This window comes from Anopheles merus, chromosome 2R (genome assembly GCF_017562075.2).
Source record: "Anopheles merus strain MAF chromosome 2R, AmerM5.1, whole genome shotgun sequence".
NCBI classification, from domain to species: domain Eukaryota; kingdom Metazoa; phylum Arthropoda; class Insecta; order Diptera; family Culicidae; genus Anopheles; species Anopheles merus.
Genome location: NC_054082.1, coordinates 34,264,132 through 34,281,518, shown reverse-complemented (window position 1 = coordinate 34,281,518; position 17,387 = coordinate 34,264,132). Strand labels below are relative to the sequence as shown.

Below are 17,387 nucleotides of genomic sequence, written 5' to 3'. Positions count from 1 at the left end.
TTTTTTTTGGGAGGCCTTGTTTTGTACTTTATTGCCTTCTTCTCGCTGGCGAAGAAAGGGTGCAAGATGTACACCACCACCAACACACCATCCCTAATTGATAATCTTGCCGGCCATTAGGATGGGCAAGTCACTGAACCAGGCGTAATGTAATGGGCAGATTCAATTTGAGTGGGGGTGGGGGGGTGGGGGGGTTGGGGGGTGCGAGGTAGGTGTGAGTACGCTATGGTGCAGAAAGGAAAAACTAAATCAATTACATTCCAGCATTCCACAACAACAACCGATTGGGAACAGAAGAGGGGCTCTACTGTACCTGTTTTTCAGGAGACGGTATGATTAATTAGTAGTGAAAGTGATAAATACTCATTCACAGAGTTTAGGTAATAGACTCTTAGTTGGCTCAACTCAACTCCAGCTACAATAAAACAAGAAACAAGAAAGTATTTTACTTTGGTATTCGTTCGTTCTTGTTTGAACCTCATTTTTCATTATAAATATTTGTTGGTGTTTGAGAAAAAAAAAATCAAAAATTGTCGATTTTTCATGGATTTATCTTCACCCGCACTAACGAAAGGTTAATTTCAATAACAATATCCCGTGAGTCAGCAGATAAAATTAGACACCACTATCAGTGTAACTCTAACCGTGATTGCAAAAAGGGTGAAGCAATTTCGTCTAAAACGGACTCTGTACGGCAGTTTGTGGACGTCGGTTACGGCATTTACAACATTTTGGTACCACATTCGACAACAATCAGTGCATCGAAAGAAAGCCCAGTTCCGAACGGCCCTGACGACTCTGAGCGACAAGAAGCTCCAAAGGAATCTGACGATGAAGACTGAGTCGCTACATCGCTGCATTTGCTAGGCCGGGAAGATGATGCAACTGATCAAACACTGACATAGTGCTTGGGAAACAAGAGCAAACATATCAGGAAGCAGAAATCGCGTCCACTGGCAAGCAATAACGCCAACACGCCAGTGCGATCATTTAAAGGCGACTTTCGGCGGAAGTTCGATATGACATCCTAGGCCGTGAACCGGTCCAACATCCATCAGCTGCGTCCCATCAATATTTTCTGAACCAAACTTGATCGAAATTCTCTACTCCAACAATTTTGTCACGTGAACTGAGAAAGAATTGATAAAAATCTAAGGTAGATCTTAAAAACATTCCATACACGCACGTTTTTGTTCGACATGATAAAAGTTCCGGAGAACGGACGAAAGACAGCTTGCATGGTCGTAGATATATTTTTGCAAGTAAGCTTGCATAATTACCTTTCAAAGGATGCTCATTGAAATAAATTATCTCTCGTGTTTTTTTTATTTCTACAGCCAGCCAGCCATTTTTTAAATGCAAACGGTAATTAAGGAACATTTAAAATGCAACATTTAAATACCTCAAAATCATAACATTGAAATACATCGATAGGGAAAAGGCAATTGATCGACCATTTGCAGTACGCACTGCAACACAGGAACTTCGCTCAATATGAATCCTTGCAACATTAACCCTTCGGCACAAAAAAAACAGGTGTCGGCGATGATTCATCCTTCTCATCGAAATATCCCCCTGGAACTGCTGTCTGTGTTCGTTCACGTCACACCTACGTCCTACATTTCCGGGAACCTGCACCCCACTGTTACGCAGCTGTCTTGGGGCTCTAATCAATTTCAGCCGCCTCGTGTTATCATTCCGATAAGCGATAAGCGGGCAAACAAAAAATCAATAAAGAGAACATGAATAACAAAAGAACTTCCCGGGTGATGTGGGTACAGCGAATCCTAACCGGTACAGGAAAGCTACGAATGCAACGTCTAATGTTTCTATCGGCTTCTTTCAGGGATCTTCTTTCATCTTTCATGCGAGAAATTAACATTTCTTTCGCCTCTTTCCTTCATCACGACGGAATGTCGCTGCCGTGTTGTCCGGGTCACCTGCGAGCTGCATGGCTGGGGCTGACACGGCCGTCTGTGTTTTATGTTTATTGAACGCATTATCAGAGCCGAACCCGTTATCAATCGACCGGGGTGCGCGCATTTGGCGGCCCCGAAAAATCATGCCGCGTCTGTCAATCATGATGGCTACGTTCTGTTGATAAGATAAATCAAAATGACCGCTCCAGGCACCGGGCGAGGTTTGGACGACTTCGCCAACTGGCAACATTTGGTAACATTTGGTAAAAAACGGTTCGATCGATTTTCGTTCATTGAGGTCACGAAACAGTGACAATCGCACCATTTCGTTGCTTCCGGAGCCTCTGTCAAGGGCGGTGGAGCCAAAGGCAAGAGGAAAATGGGTGTGTTGATTTACCACCCCTTAGCTGGGAAACTCGGCCCGTTCTACAACCGAATCACCCTCCCAGGCACACGCCACTTTGGTGGAAAAACAAACACGTACGAAACAGCACACCAAACACAGGCAGGAAGTGTAGCGACTCCCAGGGGCTGGTGGGCGGGGGGTTTGGTGGTAGGCAAACAATATCACACCAAACACAGAAGCAAACGTATCCACCAACAACAGCGATGGCGTGTGCGTGCTGGGAAAAAGCTGTCAAAAGCTGTTCGTATCACACACCAATCCACATACGCACACACAGGTGTACAACAAACGAAAAGCGTGCGGTGGAAAAACATGCCGCCACCGTGTGTTTTGTGTGTATGCGCCGGCTCTACGGTATCGACAGCAAAAGGGGAAAGAGTGCGGTGGAAGGGGGGGGGGGGGGGAAAGGCTCACACACGCCAGCCGCTGCGTGTGTGTGTGTGGAAAATCGCACGCAATAGAAGGGTCGGTCGGTTGTATTGTAGGTGGCAAGGGGGGGGGGGATCGACCAGGGCGGGTAGTTGGTGAAAAGAAAACGAAGAAAGAAAAAAAGGGAAAACACAACAAGTGCTGCCGCCGTGTCAGTCCGAGTTCGATCACAGCAGAGCAGCAGCAGCAGCAGCAGGAGGCGCGAACGAGCAAGAGCATCCCATTCCCGAACGGTCGTCAAGCAAGGGCGCACGAGAGAGAGAGAGAGCGAGAGAGCGCGCTCTCCGGCGCGGCGAAGCATTGCACGTAACCAGCAACAGCAACAAAAGCCGCAACAACAGCGCAGCAGCTGAAGAGTTCAAACAACTCTTTTGCGGACCCCGTGCGTCCTATTTCCCCCTCCCGCTCGACGGCCTACCAACACACACACACACACACGCACAGGCAACCAGAAACTGGATCGAACACAACAGCATTTGCATCATGGCGCACACAGGAGGTTCAGCGCACTTCTCGCTCGGAGGCTCACTAACACACGCATCTGCTTCTAGTTATAGCCACACATACTAGCGCGCGCTTGTAGAGGAAAAACCCGGCGCTTGTAAATTGTGTGTGTGTGTGAGTGTGTCTGGAGTCGTCTAATTTTCCTGCCCAATTCGTGGCTGTGTTTTAATGGCTCAGTACTACCTGCGGTGCTGGTCGAATGGAAAATCCTCTACCCATCACACACACACAAAGCGCATCTCTCTCTCTCTCTTTACACGCAAATTTCTTCCATCCCGTCCAAAACCTTCCACCTTGCCACAACGAGAGCCACACAAAAACCAGACGCACACAGGGCGAAAACGGATCAAGAACGCAGCAGCAGCGGCAGCGAGACGAGCTAGACCGCCCTCTAGCCATCTCCCTTCCACCGGCACGGACGCACAGGTGTGTATCCGCCGGAGGGAGAGCAGCATCATCGATTGCGGATAAAACTCATCATCAAGCGCTAAACCGCTCCTTCCTCTCGCTCTAGCACACCTGCTTCCCGTTCGCATTGCGTGCGTTTTGTTCTAAATAGCGCACTTTCTTTCTCTTTCTCTCTCTCGCGCGCGCATTCCTCTTTCATCTTGCTGCACACAGACGCAAGAGAGCACTCGCGCGCGGCCGCACACAGAGGGAGGAAGAGAGCGTTGTGCCCGCGCAGGTCGATGGCTGCTGGGATGGATTCCAAACTAGTCTCGCTTCACCTCGCTGCCTTCAACTCCTCCCCCAACCCACTCCACCACGTGTGCGTGAGGGTTTTGTGTTGTGAGTTGCATTGTGTGTTCTATACGCAGCACAGGCATATTGGCGGCCCCCGCCTCCGTCGTTTCGGTTCTTTGCCCCTACCCGGGTACTCTCTCTTCCGGTGATTTCGGGGTGGCCGTTCCATGTTCTTGTTTTGTCTGGACACAGTAAAAGGGTTGAAAAAGAGCATGACCAACGCGTGCTACTACATCTGTCATGTTTCACGTGTGTACTTCATTGCGTAAATAAAACCCCCTCATTAGACAATCTGTCTGTTCTGCACAAAACGTGGTACACGTTGAATAAAAGCATCAAGGTTTTCAAATCTCCGTCTTTTCTTTTTTGTGGGTCGATTCTAATAAAAGTGTTGCATTTTCTTCCCGAGCGCTCATTCCCAGCCCACTTAATGTACACACAGCCACACACACTCACGAACGCTTAGCTTTCCCAACACAGCTTTAGAGCATTTTCTCAAGCCATAAAGCGGATGAAGATTTAACATCGCATCGTTTCCCTTTTGCCTCTCTTTCTTTCTAATCTGGCCGCGCTAGTGGGTGTGCGTGGATGAGCCGCCCTGCATACTTATGGGGCTATTAAAACAAGTGTAACCCGGAATAGCTCCAAGGCACCAGCAGCATCAGAAGAAGAAACCGACGGAAAAAAGGTGACAGCTTTCGCACTATTTTGCCCATTGGCTTGACTCTATGGTGGTGGTCTGTGCTGCTAACGGACGTTGGGGCAGGCGTCACTTAAATGGCCCCCGCGCGTATACGACACACGTATACACACAGACAAACAGACACACCAACAAAACACAAGCTTCGAATCAGCACAACAATACCGGACACGGTGTATAACCCTTTTGGGGGTTGGAAGGGCTACAAACACACAGCAAGAAAGAAAGGATACACTTACATGTCGCACAAGGTACACACACAGGCAGTAGGCAGTGCTATGGTTGGATTGTTTCCTCGCTTCTCCTGTCGTCCTTTCGTGCAAGTACAAGCAGCAGGAGGAACACTTTTCGGATGCCTCTACCCGTGCATCAAGCAATAGTATATTGGGGCCGCTTTTCTTGGGCGTCTGCTTCTGAAACGTTTACTTCTGATTTTGCCCGGGGTGGGTATAGTACACGTCAACAAACACACACGTTGCTGGTTTGCTGGAAAAACACGTCTTCACGGCTTTTCCCCGCTCTTGTACACAGAACAGAAACACTTCTTTCACACACTCTCCCTGCTGGCGCTGCGGCACCACACAAAAAGGGGTTGCGCAGAACGTTGATACTTCACTGTCTCACTCACTCACTCCGGCACTGGGATCTTTACTTTTAGATTTCAACACACTCCCGGCACATCCTCCTCCGCCCTTGTGTGCATTCACTGTACACCCAAAACAACAACAAAAAAACACCTTTGCATTAAACTTTTGTATCGGAGATGCACCAAAAACTTGGCTCCGCGTACACAAAAGAAACGCACTCCTTCCGCGATACACACGCGTGGATCGATACTTTTTCCGTGGTACAAGCAAACCACAGCGCGCAGCGCAGCACCATCACCACCACCGGATGCACAACTCCCTGCGCTCGGACGTTCTGCTCCTGAATGGAAGGGGGGGGGCAAAGAACGACAAGAGAAATTTTCTGTTTGTTCTGTCTCCACGGAGGCTGTGCGCGCGGCGGACACGCTGGACCATCGAGCAACGAACGCAGAACTGGAATTGGCCAGGCGACTGACCGGTTTCGAATCACGGACAGAACGCGACACGCACACACAAACACACACAGCCGAGGACCCCGTTGCACAAAGCAAGCGAGCGAAAGAGAGATGGACGCACAGATATACCAAGCGAGAGGGAGAGCGTGATTGCGTGTGTACAAGTGTGTACGTGTGTGTGTGGAAATGTGAAGCAAAGGATGAACAGTTGAAGTAAGCGAATATAATATAAAAACAATCAAATTTGATAATCTTTTAAGTTGCTATTAACATGAGCCACGCGCGAGCCTTGCTCTGCTGATCCTTCTTCACATCCACGCACACACACTACACAACAATACCGACACTATAGGGCACATACGTTCACAGAAGCGAATAACACTGACGACGCACACCACACTGTTGCTGGTTCGCGGCTTGGTAACTTTTGAATTAGAAAACATTAGGAAGACATGCGGCAGGCTTCGCGTTTTGTGGAGCCAGCGGTAGACTCTACTGTTGGTGAGAGTGAGAAGCCGAGCGATAGCCGAGCTGCTGTGTGCGCGAAGAGTACCGCTAGCGCTTGCCTGCTGCACTATGGGATTAAAGAGAGGAGACTTTTGGCCGACGGTTAATTTGATGTGTTTTGTTTTCGTTCAGCAATGTTCTTTACTGCTTTTTATTCGAATTTATTGTATGTGCAACACTGGTCATGATGCAATTTACACAAAATCGGTAAACACACGCACCTTCATAACACAAATTATCGTAATAAGATTCAAATAAATAATGTGTAGAAAGCGAAGCAAAAAAAAGCGTCCCACTGACAGACCTACCATTGTGGTGTGCGTGTGTGCGCAGCTGTGCGTTTGACGGCTGATCTGTCAACGAGGCCCGTGAGCCGGGCGAAAGAAATGTGGTGTGTTTTGATTGAGTAACAACAGTACCGAATGCCGGGATATTGGTGCATTTTCTCTTATTAAGTAAAGTGCTTTGGCATCGATCCATTCGCGATGAATCAGGCGGAAGTAACGAAGCTGATGTCGCAGCTGCGAATTGCGGTCCGACCGCGGCACCGCAACCTCAAAAACATCGACGGACCGGAGGGCCGGCTGGCCAAGCTGCGCAAAACGGTGACGGCACTGGTGAAGCACGAGCGCATCGAACTCAACTACCAGCGGGCGGACGAGGCGCGCGGCTACGCGGAGCGGCTCATCTCGGACGCGATCCGGCACGGCGACTGCCACAAGCCGACGATGGAGATGGCCGACTACTGGCTGCTGGAGAAGCAGCTGGTGCACAAACTGTTCAAGGTGCTGGTGCCCCGGTTCGAGGAGTACAAGGTTTCCGCCACGCGTATGTACAAAGCCCCCAAGGAGTACCCGGGCTGGTACCGGAAGCGGGCGGTGCTGGAGCTCCGGGGCAACCCGTACCCGGCGTTGCTGCCCAACCAATCCAACAACCGGAACCTGCTGCACAACGTGCTGATGGACGAGGCGAAGAAGGACTACCGGCGGGAGAAGTATGCGGAAATAGCGGCACAGATCGGCACTGAGGCAGCGGTCCCTGGCAGCGGGGAGCAACCAAAGGCAGTTTAGAGCAACCCACGTGTACATAGAATAGAGTATCATTCATTTGTTTAGAGTTAAAGTAGAGCGGCGTACTGAAAAGAATAAAAACTTCCCCTAACAAGGAAGGGCGCGCGAGCAGCGACGAGTTTTGCTTGCATTCGCGCAAACCAAATGCAGTATGGTGTCGTGCGTAGTTATGCTCCGTTATTGATTTTTTCCTCCGCACGGGTTGTAGATGCTGCTAGGATTACATACAATCGCTATCTAGGGACGCGAAACGCAATCGCATAGGCGTGTAGGGTACAAACACACACACACGGGACAACCCCATCGAATCGGCCACACAAAAACAGAAGACACACAATCGAATCTGTGTCAAGGATATTGTTTCGCTGGCGCGTTTCCCCAAATTGGAAAGGACATTCACGTGTCAGCGGAGGAGGATGGTAGATGCTGCGGTTTCCCATACTGGGATGGGATAAACACGCGGAGGGAGGGTGAAATAAATTGGATGTAACATGATCCCCGCCGGAGGATGGGATTGAACGCAACGGGGCCGGGCAAATTGGTCCTTCCGCGTAGGCGCAGAATGGCGTTAAAGAGATGCTGCTGTAGTTGCGGCGTTTCGCTAGGCGCTGACGCGGGGAGTGTTTTTTCCTCTTCTTGTTTTTTTTTGCTTGATTGATCATAAATTTTCCCATCCGTCCTAAGAGGCAACACATACTCAACGAGTATGAGTGGGAAGTTGGATACTGAAAAGCGAAGGGAAAAAAGTTTCCGTCGCGCTGTAACGTGATTTTTTTTGCTCTCTTCTCTGCCAAAGTATACTGTTGGTTTCGTGGAGTCATCCTATAAACACCAAAAAAAGAGGAAATATTGTGCATGCAATCAACATTTTTATGTTCAGTTCATTATATTTGGTCCACGCGTGGCCTTCCTCCCCCCGGAGCATGTCAGGTTGCCGGAAATTGTACCCATAACGCACGTAAATAGACTCCTCGTTCAGTGCTAGACAAGGGTGAGGGGAAGAAAAGAAGGAAGAGGACATGACGGGAAAACATCCTGAATGATAGAGTTCATAAAAAGTCCGCAAGATATCAATTTAACAAACGGGCCACTCATTCTCCCCCCCCCCCCAAATGGAGACGAACTGTTGTCCTTTCGGCATTCGTTTTTTGGATTGAAGCAAACGCACAGACACATGGGATGGAGGATGGACGTTTGGCGCTGCCAGTCTTGGGAGCGTTATGCGCCGAAAGCGAGTTGTCTGTACTTGATGTTCGCATTTGATTACAACCGGGCGGGAGTGGTGGACAATTGTGCCCATCAGCTCTCGCTCGTCTCGACTTCGGATGACGCCAACCAGACCAGACACCCAACAAGACCGCAACAATAGCCACCATCGGGGATGGGGGAGAAGGATCGACGAGTATGACAAAGTGCAACGGTCTCATAATTATGATGGGGCATACATTCATAACTCAGCCTGGGCACTAAAATACAGCCAACGCACACCATATGGAACGGCAAACAACCATCCCGTTGATGGACAACGTTCTCCAAAATGTCGTTCGTGTGCTATTGCTATTGCCTCTAATGTCTAATGCCTGTCCACCAGCTTGACGAACGCCCCGTGGTACGGTTTGAGCGTCAGGTTAGCCTTCAGCTGTAGCGCGTTCTCCTCGCCGCACGGGACAAACCGGAAGCGGGACAGCAACCGCACCAGCACCGTTTTCATTTCTAGCATTGCAAACCGCTGCCCAATGCACGACCGTACGCCCGTGCTGAACGGCAGATAGCTGTACGGTGGTGGCTCTTGCAGAAACCGTTCCGGCCGGAACTGGTCCGCGTCCGGGTAGTACTGTGGATCGTTCTGCATCACGTAGATGTTAAGCATCACTTCCGTACCGGTCGGTATCGTGACACCATCGATCTCCATATCACCGGCCGCCATTCTGCCAATCATCGGTACCGATGGGTTCAACCGTATCGTTTCCCTGATGACCAGCTCGGTGTACTTCAGCTCCATCAGCGCGCCGTACGTCAACTCGTGCGCCCTGGCCATCGTCTCGATTTCCTCGTACAGACGCTGCTGAACGTCCGGATAGCGAGACAGGTAGTACAGGGTAAAGCTCAAACAGGACGTGACGGTTTCATGGCCCGCAAACATGAAGGTGTTCACCTCGCCCCGGATATCATCGTCGGACAGTAGCTCGTCACCCGCGAGGCGTGTTTGCAGTAGCAGATCCAGAAACGTACTACGCTGTTGCTGTTCCTCCGACTCTTCCGGGGCGGGCTGTTGGGAGTTTGGAAGAACCGCTTGCATTTGTCTCACGCGCTCACGAATCACGGAATGGGTAAATTGGTGCAACGCCCGTATGGTGGCATTTGCACGACGCCCTGCCCTGGTGCAAGCGTACACCAAATTACTCGTAAGCAGCGGGTTAAATATACGTTTGTATATCAAGTCAAGCAATCTGAAGAGGAAATAAATTCAAAATAAGCTATAAAGTTGAATCACGCACACACACACGTGTCACCGCCTCTTACTCTTCACAGTCCTTGAAGAATGGAACATCCGGATTCGACTGACACTCCAACCGCACACCCATCGCCGTCTCGCAGATAATATCCATCGCCATGCAACGCAACGGCTCGTACACGTCAATGGCCGGACCGCCTGCGTGCGGTGCCAGCTTTGCCACCAGCACAGCCGCCTGTGCGTCCATCGTGGGCAGAAAACCCTGCAGCATCCGGTAGTTAAAGCCCGGATTGATCACCTTGCGCCGGTTGTGCCACCGGGGCCCACTGATCACCACACTGCTCAATCCGATCCATGGTAGCAGAAATCGATAAAAGTTCGATTTCACGATCGTTTTCGCCTGCAGCACCTGCTCGATGACGCGCGGATCACACGTGAGCAGCTTGAACTCGTTGCCAAGCTCCTGCAGTAGAAGATTCCGGCCGTACCGTTGATGACAGTCCACTATCGTGCGCAGCGTGCCGTCCGGCGTGGTGTCCAGAAAGAGGTGTGCACTGCCGAGCAGTGGCACCGATGGCAGCGCACGAAAGTTGGGTAACTGTTTGAGCAGCGCTGCCGCCCGGTTCTGGTTCCGGACGACCTTTAGTGTGATGTAAAGAGCTGAGAGTAGGAGCACGATGGCTAGTAGGAACAGGAGCAACACACTGACCGCCATTGCAGGGCGTGTGAGGCAATCACACTGAAATGTGCATCTGCACGGAGACGCATTTATGCATTTTCTGAGCAGTGATTGTAGCATTATCTCCACTTGCATCTTCAGGTCAGTTTGCTCGCTCAGTGGTGGTGAGCGGTGGTTATCGCTAGAAGAGATAGAAGGAAAGGCAACAGCAGACAACGCAATGACTCGTTAATCCGTTAATCCGCACATTTTTACCATCGATCGCTTCCGCAATGTTAAACGCATGGAGGGTTCAGTTCGTAATGAATTTCTACTTTATTTTTCTTTTACAATCTCTTGCAAGATTGGACTATACTAAGACACCGTTGCCTAGAAGTAACTTCAATTTCTTTATTTAGTTTGACTGTTTAGTGTAAAATTTTTGGTCTGTATTTTTCCTCATATTCCATGTTACGTATTTCTTAATCTGGAAAGCCTCTATCTAGGGACAATTTTAATAAAAGAACCGTCTACCGGCTTCAGCGTCATGTCCGTTTTGATGCGCAGTTGATTACGTTCATCGCAGGGCAGCAATCGATAGTTGGCCACCAGCTTTACGAACATCGTTTTGATCTCCAGCATCGCATACCGCTGTCCGATACAGTTACGAGCGCCGACACTGAACGGAATGTAGCTGTATGGCTGTCGCTTTTCCGAAGCTTCCTCACTGAACCGTTCCGGATTGAAACGGGCCGGTTCAGGGTACAGCTCTGGATCGTTGTGCAGCGCGTAGATAAGAATACCGAAATCCATTCCCTTCGGAATGGTAACACCATCGATAAGCATGTCGCCTGCTGATCGACGTCCAATGATCGGCACGGATGGGTTCATTCGCAACGTCTCCTTTATCACCATCTCAAGGTACTTCAGTTCCTGCAGTGTGCCGTAGGTAAGCTCTTGAGTTTTGGCATCCGGGCCCACGATAGCGAGAATCTCATCGTACACACGCTGCTGGACGGTAGCGTCACGAGAGAGATAGTACGCGGCAAAGCTGATGCAGGAGGTGGTCGTATCGTGACCCGCAAACATGAACGTATCAACCTCCTCTCGGATGTCCGAATCGGAGAGGGGTTTTCCGTCGATCGTGACGTTTAGCAGGAGGTCCAGCAGAGTCATCCGACGTTTACCGTAGACGTCCTCTTCCACAAGCTTTTCCAGTGTCCGTTTCCGTTCTCGTTCGTCTTCCAGTTGCTTCTTGCGTTCGCTTATCACCTGATACGCGAAATTATGAATGATCTTAACCAGCTCTTCCTGACGGCGATGGGCCTTGGTGAACTGGAAGGCCCACTTGTACTCACGCAGGAAGGAGAATAGACGCTTCAAGATGATATCCGATACTCTGAAACATGTTAAGGGAAGTTATAAAACATTTTTCGTACTTTATATTGAATCATTCGAAGCTTACTCTTTCACTGCCATCACATACTCCGAGTTGGGTTGCTGCTGCGTGTTCAGCTTCACGCCCATTGCGGATTCTGAGATGATGTCCAACGCACAGTACGTCACATGCTCGTAAATATCGAAATCCGTACTATTCGCGTTCTGTTTCAGCTTCTCGATCAGCACATCTGTTTGATGGTTCATGATGACGAGGAAGTCTTCCAGTATCTTGAAGTGAAACGTAGGCGTAATGATCTTCCTACGTTGGGCCCACTTCGCACCGGTCGATATTGCCAATCCCGTCCCAAGCCAGGGGATCATAAAGTCGTAAATGATCGTCTTTTCAATCGTGCGCGCTTGCATAACCTGCTCGATCACCTTCGGGTCAGTGATCTGCATTGATGGGACGTTAAACAGACCCTGGGCAATTAGATTCCTGCCGTACTGCTTATGAAACCCAGTAAAAGTATTGAAGATGCCTTCGGGTGTCGGATCTTTGAAGTGATACGCCGAGCCAAGCACCGGAATCGCTGGAATAACCGTAAAGTGGGGAAGCTGTTTTTTGAGTTTCGACACGGTAGCACGGTTCCGCATGATGGTTACAGCCAGCCAGGTGATGGCGATGCCGAAAAACGTTGTTAGCAGAACCAGAAACATCGCGATCGAATTCAAGGTCACGCACGCTCGCACAGAATCGTGGGAAAATGTGCCGTGATGTAAGTTTTTAGTCGAATCGATAAGCACGAAACCGGGCGCCGGCACCCGTCACGGGCGCTCTCACTATTGGACATCAAACACAACACTGACTCCACGGTTAGCTGAGCCCGTCAATAAAGTGTTTCGGTAAGCGCTGATGTGACGTTGTGTGTCTTTCTATGTTTTGGTGTGTTCAAATCAATTCAGCTGATTTTGTCAGTGTATGCGTGTAGAGTTGGGAGCATAGAATTTGTTTTGAAATGTTACAGCATACAGACAAATCCCAATTAGCGTGGTTAATTGGCTTCGGAGCGAGTCATGCATCCGTTCTCCTCTATGGCCTGTAAAATTTTACGCATTATAATTTTTGTGATAAATGGAAGATCGGTGAAGAATGATGGTATTCAACACTAAGCATTCAATTTAATTATTATTTTGCAGGTAAATTAGGCATTTTCGTTCAGCTAATCAACTTGTTTGTATGTTGCATAAAAATTGAGAGTTTAATAGGTTCCAAAAACTAATCTGTGCTTTGGATGATACGTTCTTCTATTCGGCGTAAACCATTATACTTGGACAAGTGCTGGTCTAGTCTATATACCACAGGCTTTCGAGACTTTATTCAATACCACACAGCCGGATATTCAGTCCTTGCTACGGGGGGATTCTAGGCTTGAACTTACTTCGGGCTTGATGTAAAGTTGTGCGAGCTGACGACTGTACCACGGGACTGCCGCTGGGTGATACCTTATGGATTTCAATAATCATCTGACATAATAATCAGATATGAAATAGTTTTTGTACAATAGTATTCCAAATCAGTATCGCATGTGCTTCGGGAATATACATAACACTAGATCTTTCGGCCAAAATAACTCTGAAACTCCAAATAAGTGCATAGCCTGGCAGTCGATAGATAGTTTCGACCATTTTTAAAATCATAAACCTAGTTCGGTTTAGCAGAAACTTTTTGAAAATGTGGAAAGGTATTATACTTAAACGAAACTAAAATTCTTTTTCCGCAATACGTCCATCATGAGGAAAGGTGTTGTGTTATGAATAGTATCCATTCGTTTCTTTAGATGTTCAGTCTGTATTTAAACAACAGCTGCAAGTGATCAGATCACTCTGTGATATTTTCATATTATGCATCAGTTATCGTTTTATCATCATTCTGTTTAACACCGAAAGGAAAAAGAAAACGAACGATTGTATACAATAATGTATTTACTCTTTCATATAAATCATTTTCGGATTGGCTCCAACATGTTTATCGACACAAGCGGATTTCGCCTACCAATGATTTACTCATACCCTAATCGTATCTTATCGTACGTTGCCCATTGAGCGATGTCGACCACCCTTATCTTGGGACAATCTTAACAAACGTACCATTCACCGGTTTCAGTGTCATGTCCGTTTTGATGCGCAGCTTATTACTTTCTTCACACGGCAAGAATCGATAGTTGGCCACCAGCTTTACGAGCATAGTCTTCACCTCGAGCATCGCATACCGCTGTCCGATACAGTTACGAGCGCCGACACTGAACGGAATGTAGCTGTATGGCTGTCGCTTTTCCGAAGCCTCCTCACTGAACCGCTCCGGATCGAAACGGGCCGGTTCGGGGTACAGCTCTGGATCGTTGTGCAGCGCGTAGATAAGAATACCGAAATCCATTCCCTTCGGAATGGTAACACCATCGATAAGCATGTCGCCTGCTGATCGACGTCCAATGATCGGTACGGATGGATTGATCCGAAGCGTCTCCTTTATCACCATCTCAAGGTACTTCAGTTCCTGCAGTGTGCCGTAGGTAAGCTCTTGAGTTTTGGCATCCGGGCCCACGATAGCGAGAATCTCATCGTACACACGCTGCTGGACGGTAGCGTCACGAGAGAGATAGTACGCGGCAAAGCTGATGCAGGAGGTGGTCGTATCGTGACCCGCAAACATGAACGTATCAACCTCCTCTCGGATGTCCGAATCGGAGAGGGGTTTTCCGTCGATCGTGACGTTTAGCAGGAGGTCCAGCAGAGTCATCCGACGCTTACCGTAAACGTCCTCTTCCTCAAGCTTTTCCTGTGTGAGCTGTTGTTCTCGTTCGTCCTGTAGCTGCTTCTTGCGTTCGCTTATCACATTATGAGCAAAATCATGTACAATCTTTACTAGTTCTTCCTGACGGCGATGGGCCTTGGTGAACTGGAAGGCCCACTTGTACTCACGCAGGAAGGAGAATAGACGCTTCAGGATGATATCTGATATTCTGAAACATGTCAAGGGAAATTGTAAAACATTTTTCGCACTTATACACTGAACATGGTATATAGTAGCTTACTCTTTCACTGCCATCACATACTCCGAGTTGGGTTGCTGCTGCGTGTTCAGCTTCACGCCCATTGCAGATTCTGAGATGATGTCCAACGCACAGTACGTCACATGCTCGTAAATATCGAAATCCGTCCTATTCGCGTTCTGTTTCAGCTTCTCGATCAGCACATTCGTCTGATGGTTCATGATGACGAGGAAGTCTTCCAGTATCTTGAAGTGAAACGTCGGCGTAATGATCTTCCTGCGCTGCGCCCACTTCGTGCCAGTCGATACAACCAATCCCGTTCCAAGCCATGGCACCATGAAGTCGTAAATGATCGTCTTTTCAATCGTGCGCGCTTGCATAATCTGCTCGATCACTTTCGGATCACATACTTGTATGGAAGGAAAGTTGAACAGACTCTGGGTAATGAGGTTCCTGCCAAACTGTCTATGGAACCTGGTAAACGTTTTGAAGATGCCTTCGGGTGTCGGATCTTTGAAGTGGTACGCCGAACCAAGAACCGGAATTGCCGGAATGACGGTGAAATTATGAAGCTGCTTCTTAAGTTTAGCTACGGTAGCACGGTTCCGAATGATGGTAACAACCATCCAGGTAACGGCAATACCGAGAAGCGTCGTCAGTAGCACTAGAAACATCTTGATCACTGTCAAGGGCACACGCGATTAGGAAGAGAACGGCTGTAGCGCTCAAGTGCGTCGTGATGTAATTCCTTAGCCCAAGCGCACGATTGGCGCTGTCGGTCATCGGCACCTGCTATTACCACTGCTGCCGTTCCACACCAAACACAACACTGACGCTGCGGTTTGCCGTGCTCGTCGATATAATAAACCGGGCGTACTGCTATCTGGTTGCGTGTGTGTCAGTAGCGGCACGTCTAACCAATACAACGCTGTTTTTTTGGGGATGGTGTGTGTGTGTAACCGGGTAGCATTAATGTTGTTTTGGAATGTTCCAAAACAGGCATAGATTAGGTCAGCAGTTCTTAGGTGTGGTTTGTTGGATTGATGTGTATTTTTGTTTATTTTTATGACACAATCTCTAAACACATGTATTTACAAAAGTGAGGGAAATAAATTCATTGTGATCATTTTCATAATTTTATTGAACGTATTACCAATTAAGTTTACATGAAAAGCTTTGCTTGTCATATATTGAGAGCCTCTGAACTATGAGTACGATAGTCCATTCAATAGATTAAAACGTGTTGCGTTATCGTCGAATTGTGTGAAATCTTGGATGATGAAATGATATTTCTTTACATGAAACAATTATTTGTTAGATTTGGTAGCATACAAAACTAAAGCTGCAACTAACGGAAAAGTAGCTATTTCAAATTTAAACTATTTATTCGGATACTATATCATGCTTGCCAGTTCACGCATGTCATGCATAGCGTTTCTAAAACCTACTGAAAAATTTGCATAACTTTTTGCATAATTTAAGGTCATTACAGTCATAATTTACACAAAATGAAAGAAATCTCTAGATTAGAGTATAATTTAATCAGGTGAATAGCAATAGAAGCAGCAGCACTTCCCTAAATTGGAATAAAACGTTCTAAGCACATGTTACACAATTATTCGTGTAGTAGCAATGATTTGGATAAAAAATTTTGCAATAAAAATCATATTAAAATTAAATAAAGTCTCTAAAATTCGGCGACACGAGATATGAACGTTTATTTCTTGGCGTTTCTTTAAACGGCGACAGCTTTTATAGTACTAATGTACCAATTTCGTGCTTTTATAACGATCCTGTACCACATTAGAATTCTACATCAAATAAACAAACGGTATCGCTATTTGCTATAACAAAACCGGAAGTGTATCTTGACATGAATCCTGCTTACTTGCCTTCTTATTGTATGACAAAAATATGAACAATTATTGAAATGGTACCGAAGATAGCAAGAGAAAAAGAAGGTTGATGTGATGGGTAGGTAGAGATGTAAATAGAGAAATTGGCTGCAATTTTTACTTCCTCTGGATAAGGCGGTAAAGTGTCATGCAAACAATCATATCTATTGCTGTTCGTTTTATACTAGGGAAAGAAAGTGGACCCGAGTTCGGAATCTGCACAACTTAAACTTGCAAGGTTGTTTTTTTTTGTAGCAAAATTCTGAGACAAATTATTTAGAATCTAAGGAACGGAAATATTTACTTTGGGGAGAGCATACATCCTTCGGGAACTCCAATATTGTTACTCCAGTATTGGATATTTGATATTTGAATAAAAGAAATGTGTGAAAGGTCAAAGTACAAATTTGACCGCTCACGCTATACGGATGGTGTCCACCTGTACAAACTTTTTTTTTATTATTATCTTTATCCATACTTAATAACGATCCGGGAATACGTCAATTTGTTGAAGCCTGTTTGCCAACCCCCCACAAAAAAAGAAGACGCCACTTCACTCTTTGCAGATGAATGTTTTATTTATCAAATCATACGAAAGATTGAAGATTCGAGATTATGTGCGTGTGTG

At 47.4% G+C, this 17,387-nt stretch overlaps 5 protein-coding genes across 13 annotated transcripts in view; 1 reads left to right on the top strand and 4 right to left on the bottom strand.

Moving 5' to 3' along the window:
- Nucleotides 1-6,198, bottom strand: part of LOC121588540 (putative mediator of RNA polymerase II transcription subunit 26) — a 66,049-nt gene extending 59,851 nt beyond the window's left edge. For 6 of the 9 annotated variants that reach the window (XR_006004185.1, XR_006004186.1, XM_041906596.1 and 3 more), the window contains exons 1-2: nucleotides 6,106-6,198; nucleotides 4,942-5,408 (exon numbers count right to left, since the gene is read on the bottom strand). The gene's annotated coding sequence lies outside the window, so the exon portion shown is untranslated. The other 3 variants (XM_041906598.1, XM_041906597.1, XM_041906599.1) reach the window with 3 other exon arrangements.
- Nucleotides 6,199-6,580: 382 nt separating this feature from the next.
- On the top strand, nucleotides 6,581-7,466 carry LOC121588263 (39S ribosomal protein L17, mitochondrial). Its single transcript, XM_041905994.1, has one exon. It carries the CDS (start codon nucleotides 6,737-6,739, stop codon nucleotides 7,319-7,321), a length of 585 nt encoding a protein of 194 aa, XP_041761928.1. The 5' UTR covers nucleotides 6,581-6,736; the 3' UTR covers nucleotides 7,322-7,466.
- Nucleotides 7,467-8,140: 674 nt separating this feature from the next.
- On the bottom strand, nucleotides 8,141-10,501 carry LOC121588921 (cytochrome P450 4d2-like). The gene is made up of 2 exons (XM_041907375.1): nucleotides 9,845-10,501; nucleotides 8,141-9,771 (listed from the first exon to the last, which is right to left on the bottom strand). The coding sequence occupies exons 1-2, from the start codon at nucleotides 10,489-10,491 to the stop codon at nucleotides 8,895-8,897; spliced, it is 1,524 nt and encodes a 507-aa protein (XP_041763309.1). The 5' UTR covers nucleotides 10,492-10,501; the 3' UTR covers nucleotides 8,141-8,894.
- Nucleotides 10,502-10,754: 253 nt separating this feature from the next.
- Nucleotides 10,755-12,690, bottom strand: LOC121589961 (probable cytochrome P450 4d14). The gene is made up of 2 exons (XM_041909256.1): nucleotides 11,900-12,690; nucleotides 10,755-11,833 (listed from the first exon to the last, which is right to left on the bottom strand). The coding sequence occupies exons 1-2, from the start codon at nucleotides 12,529-12,531 to the stop codon at nucleotides 10,933-10,935; spliced, it is 1,533 nt and encodes a 510-aa protein (XP_041765190.1). The 5' UTR covers nucleotides 12,532-12,690; the 3' UTR covers nucleotides 10,755-10,932.
- A 1,089-nt stretch (nucleotides 12,691-13,779) lies between these two features.
- On the bottom strand, nucleotides 13,780-15,717 carry LOC121589814 (probable cytochrome P450 4d14). The gene is made up of 2 exons (XM_041908990.1): nucleotides 14,907-15,717; nucleotides 13,780-14,834 (listed from the first exon to the last, which is right to left on the bottom strand). Exons 1-2 carry the CDS (start codon nucleotides 15,536-15,538, stop codon nucleotides 13,934-13,936), a joined length of 1,533 nt encoding a protein of 510 aa, XP_041764924.1. The 5' UTR covers nucleotides 15,539-15,717; the 3' UTR covers nucleotides 13,780-13,933.
- Nucleotides 15,718-17,387: the final 1,670 nt, after the last annotated feature.

Excerpts from the sequence above, each read along its gene's own strand:
- LOC121588263 (XM_041905994.1), top strand. The coding sequence starts at position 6,737 with ATGAATCAGGCGGAAGTAACGAAGCTGATGTCGCAGCTGCGAATTGCG.
- LOC121588921 (XM_041907375.1), bottom strand. The coding sequence starts at position 10,491 with ATGGCGGTCAGTGTGTTGCTCCTGTTCCTACTAGCCATCGTGCTCCTA. Across the intron at positions 9,772-9,844 it reads TTCTTCAAGGACTGTGAAGA|ATTGCTTGACTTGATATACA; the intron begins GTAAGAGGCGGT and ends TTTCCTCTTCAG.
- LOC121589961 (XM_041909256.1), bottom strand. The coding sequence starts at position 12,531 with ATGTTTCTGGTTCTGCTAACAACGTTTTTCGGCATCGCCATCACCTGG. Across the intron at positions 11,834-11,899 it reads TATGTGATGGCAGTGAAAGA|AGTATCGGATATCATCTTGA; the intron begins GTAAGCTTCGAA and ends AACATGTTTCAG.
- LOC121589814 (XM_041908990.1), bottom strand. The coding sequence starts at position 15,538 with ATGTTTCTAGTGCTACTGACGACGCTTCTCGGTATTGCCGTTACCTGG. Across the intron at positions 14,835-14,906 it reads TATGTGATGGCAGTGAAAGA|AATATCAGATATCATCCTGA; the intron begins GTAAGCTACTAT and ends GACATGTTTCAG.